This window comes from Malaclemys terrapin, chromosome 4, assembly GCF_027887155.1.
Source record: "Malaclemys terrapin pileata isolate rMalTer1 chromosome 4, rMalTer1.hap1, whole genome shotgun sequence".
Classification (NCBI taxonomy): Eukaryota; Metazoa; Chordata; order Testudines; family Emydidae; genus Malaclemys; species Malaclemys terrapin.
In genome coordinates this window covers 7698261-7701947 of record NC_071508.1, presented here as the reverse complement: position 1 = coordinate 7701947, position 3687 = coordinate 7698261, and the positions used below count along the sequence as shown (strand labels likewise).

General features: G+C 47.6%; 1 protein-coding gene across 1 annotated transcript; it reads left to right on the top strand.

Annotated features, from left to right (window-relative positions):
• Positions 1-731: 731 nt before the first annotated feature.
• On the top strand, positions 732-3364 carry LOC128837423 (mas-related G-protein coupled receptor member H-like). The gene is made up of 2 exons (XM_054028612.1): positions 732-893; positions 2363-3364. The coding sequence occupies exons 1-2, from the start codon at positions 732-734 to the stop codon at positions 3362-3364; spliced, it is 1164 nt and encodes a 387-aa protein (XP_053884587.1).
• Positions 3365-3687: the final 323 nt, after the last annotated feature.

The following is a 3687-nucleotide window of genomic DNA, read 5'->3' as shown; positions in this document are numbered from 1 at the left end:
GGGACACTGGAATGAGGGGTAGGGGGCCATGCACCCCCCGCACACACACTTTTTACTGGCCATAAGGGTGAGCGTGGTAGTGGGGCATCGGGGGAAGAGGTGGTGTGAGAGCAAGGGCTTGGGGGGGACGGGGCCACAGTTCAGGCACCTGTGGCCCCCACACTTTTAAGGCTCTTCTGCCACTCCTGGTGGTAGTGTAGGCGAAAGCCTAATGGGGAAAAATTGTCTTGAGTAAATTGTACTCTATTTTGCTTTATACTCCATTTTGCTAGCTTTGAATTAGTAAGAAGAAATTGTAGCCTTGAATTAGCAAGAAGAAATTGTTCTGAGTTTATTCTTTGCTGAATGTGTTAATTGTTCTTAGAAGGATAGAAGTTTTATGGCTGTAATTCTTGCCTTTGAAATCATGTACTGTTTTGTGTGTGAGTGAAGAATGTACAGTATGATGATTAACTGAATAGAGACAGGAGGCACCAGGACTGATGGAGCCTGGATGGTCGAAAGGGGAGTGGATGAGTCAAGAGGCACCAACTTTAGTATCAGAATCACCCAGATGGCAGATTGACGACCCTAAAGCAAAGGCATATGCCCCAAGGACAAGATAAGGAGTTGCGCCAGAGGGACGAGATAAGAAACAGCTGCGGATCCTCCTGGTAATGCTGATTAAGAGCAACTTTAAATACCTCACGACTGACAGCTCCAGTGTGACACAGCAAGATCCATAGACGTGTATGGGAACTCATTACTGTAAAAGAAGGGTGTATTGCCGTGGGATTTTGGGTTCACTCTGCATCAACATCGGAGCTTCGAATGCGTTCGACAGAGCCCCAGCTCCCCTCCCCTGTGTGCAGTTTCAGCTGGCCACTGGACCTACCGGGCAACGCCAAGGACTGGTAACTATAAGATCCAGCTGCAGAACCTCCTGGTGGGTGTGTGTGAGGGAAGCATATGCTGATTTTAATGCTTGCATTGTACTCTCAATAAATGCAGCATATTGCCGTATCCCCTTTTAAAAGATTCTGTGTGCTTCTTCATAAGAGGCGGGAGGGATAGCTCAGTGGTTTGAGCATTGGCCTGCTAAACCCAGCGTTGTGAGTTCAATCCTTGAGGGGGCCATTTAGGGATCTAGGGCAAAAAACTGTCGGAGGATTAGTCCTGCTTTGAGCAGGGGGTTGGATTAGATGACCTCCTGAGGTCCCTTCCAACACTGATGTTCTATAACAGTAGCAAGGTGCCTCACAACCATGAATACCCCTGGAAAACATCACCATTATTAATGGGTGACTGAGTTAAGGTTGTGGATTTCCTGATTCCAGACCATGTCTGCTTAGCAGATAGGTTTGTATTAAGAAGGACGAATGATTTACCACAACATCAATTTAAAAAATATACTCCCAGGAAATCTGTCCTTAGGGATATGTAGAACATACACCACGTACCAGACTCAGACTCATGTGTAGAGGCCAATTCACACACTAGTTACCACAGTAACTATTACACCCTAAATACCCAAGGAGCCTTTCAGTTATAACTGGGCCATTTTGTGGCATCCATCCCTTGCATTTTAAGCTTTGACGAGCCATTTCCTGTATGTTTAGGAGATTCAAAACAATCACAGAAGTGAAGCAGAACACTGATGCTACCAGTTGTTATAAAGTGCTCAATGCTTGCCAGCAGTTTTATGATCCCTGTGTCCCTCTCCCCCACCCCACACCCAAAGTGGAAGGATATTTCCCTGACAGAGCCTGGCACATCTTGTATGCCGAATGCTGCCTAGAGACATTCAGGGAAATTCTTAGTGCTTGTGGCACGGAACATTTTCACGAGATCCTATGGGGAGGATCACAGTGACTGAGACACGGAGATTCTGCCCAGCTTTTGTAAACACAGTTCAGGTGCCGAGAGGGGGAAGGGAAGGGTTTGCTGGATAGATTCTTTGGGTTTTTGCATTCATCCAATGGGGCATACTTTATACTGAGGAATCTCTCTTCTGATCTCTAACCCCTATCCACAACCCTTTCCTCTGCCAGCCCTGTCCAGACATGACTGATGGCCCCTACCAATTTCTCTTACTCTCTCCCTCTCCATATCTCCCTCTCTGTATCTCCCCTTCTCTCTGTCTCTGTCCCTCTTCCTCTATCGAGGCTGGTCCCCACCCATCTCTCCTTCTCTGTGCCTCTCTCTGTCCCCACCATCCCCCATGCCCATTATCTCCCTGGGTATTTCTCACTCATATTCCTTGGGATCTGGTTGTTCCAGGCCAGGAGGTTGGGGGATGGCTGAAATGATCAGTGAAACTCTGCGCTGGGGATGTTAGAGTCACTGATTTCCACCCCCACCCCCTTCTGCTCTCTGCTAACAGGTGTGCATGAAAGACAAGGAGATGCCGGCATCCCACGGCAGAGGTTTAATGATGACTGAGCTGAGCATAACGTCCCTGCTTCTGACAGAAACCAGCCCAGTCTATAGGGATAATGGGACCGATTGCCCAATACACAGCTTCATTGATCTGATCCTTGACGGGGTCACTGTCCTCATCTGTCTCTTCGGGCTGGTGGGCAACGGGGTCGTCCTCTGGCTCCTCGGCTTCTTCATTAAGAGGAATCCCTTCACCATCTACATCCTCAACCTGGCCGTCGCAGACTTAAACTTCCTCCTCTGCCTGCTTGTTTACCTCATACTTGGTACTGTGGAATCTCTCTTCTGTTTCCATGAATTTGGGCACTTTCTGAGGTTTTTTCACCTGCTGTTCCTGTTCGCCCACAATGCCAGCCTGTACCTCCTGACGGCCATCAGCGTTGAGAGGTGTCTGTCTGTCTGCTACCCCATCTGGTGCCGATGCCACCGCCCAAAGCACCTGTCTGCCCTTGTGTGCGCCCTGCTGTGGGCTCTCTCCTGCCTGGTAACCGGACTAATGTCTTATTTTTGTGTTTCTGATGGAACGGAACACTGCCGGATGTCACACATAGCCATGTATGTTCTGGATTTCCTGATTTTCGCTCCCATCATGGTTCTGTCCAACCTGATCCTGTTCATCAAGGTCCGACGTAGCTCCCAACAACGTCAGCCTGGAAGGCTCTACATTGTTATCTTGCTCACCGTCCTCTTCTTCCTCATCTTTGCTGTTCCCTTCAGTATCCAGCGCTTTGGCCTGTATTTTAATTATTTTAATATCCCCATTGAGATATGTAATGCACTGGCCTCTGTAAACAGCAGCATTAACCCAGTTATTTACTTTTTAGTTGGGAGCTACAGGAAGCGGCGGTTCAGGGGCTCTGTTAAGGTCGCACTCCAGAGGGTTTTTGAAGAGCATGCAGATTCCAGAGAGGCCTCCAGGACAGACACAATGGAGATGGCCAATTAAATCCCTACAGCACCCAGCCTCAGAGACCTTATTGTGGATGTGGAGCTCTATTAATTAGTATGAAAATTAGCAGCTTCCTACTTGTTTAATTTTTCCAAATAACATATTTGTGTGACACTTGGTTATGATGTTATGTCTGTCTTGGAAAACTCATCAGCATGGACTCTGGGCCTATCATATATATTCATCCCCCAAGCTATATCTCCAATGAATGTATATGTATGCAATGTGGCAGTAAATGATTTCTGCTTCTGACTACAAACCCATCTACTAGAAAGAGGGATTGGAAAAAAGGCATTTTGACAGGGTGGGCATGAGAGGCA

Coding starts and splice junctions, on each gene's coding strand:
- LOC128837423 (XM_054028612.1), top strand. CDS start 732: ATGGGAACTCATTACTGTAAAAGAAGGGTGTATTGCCGTGGGATTTTG. Junction 894..2,362: donor CCGGGCAACGCCAAGGACTG/GTAACTATAAGA, acceptor CTCTGCTAACAG/GTGTGCATGAAAGACAAGGA.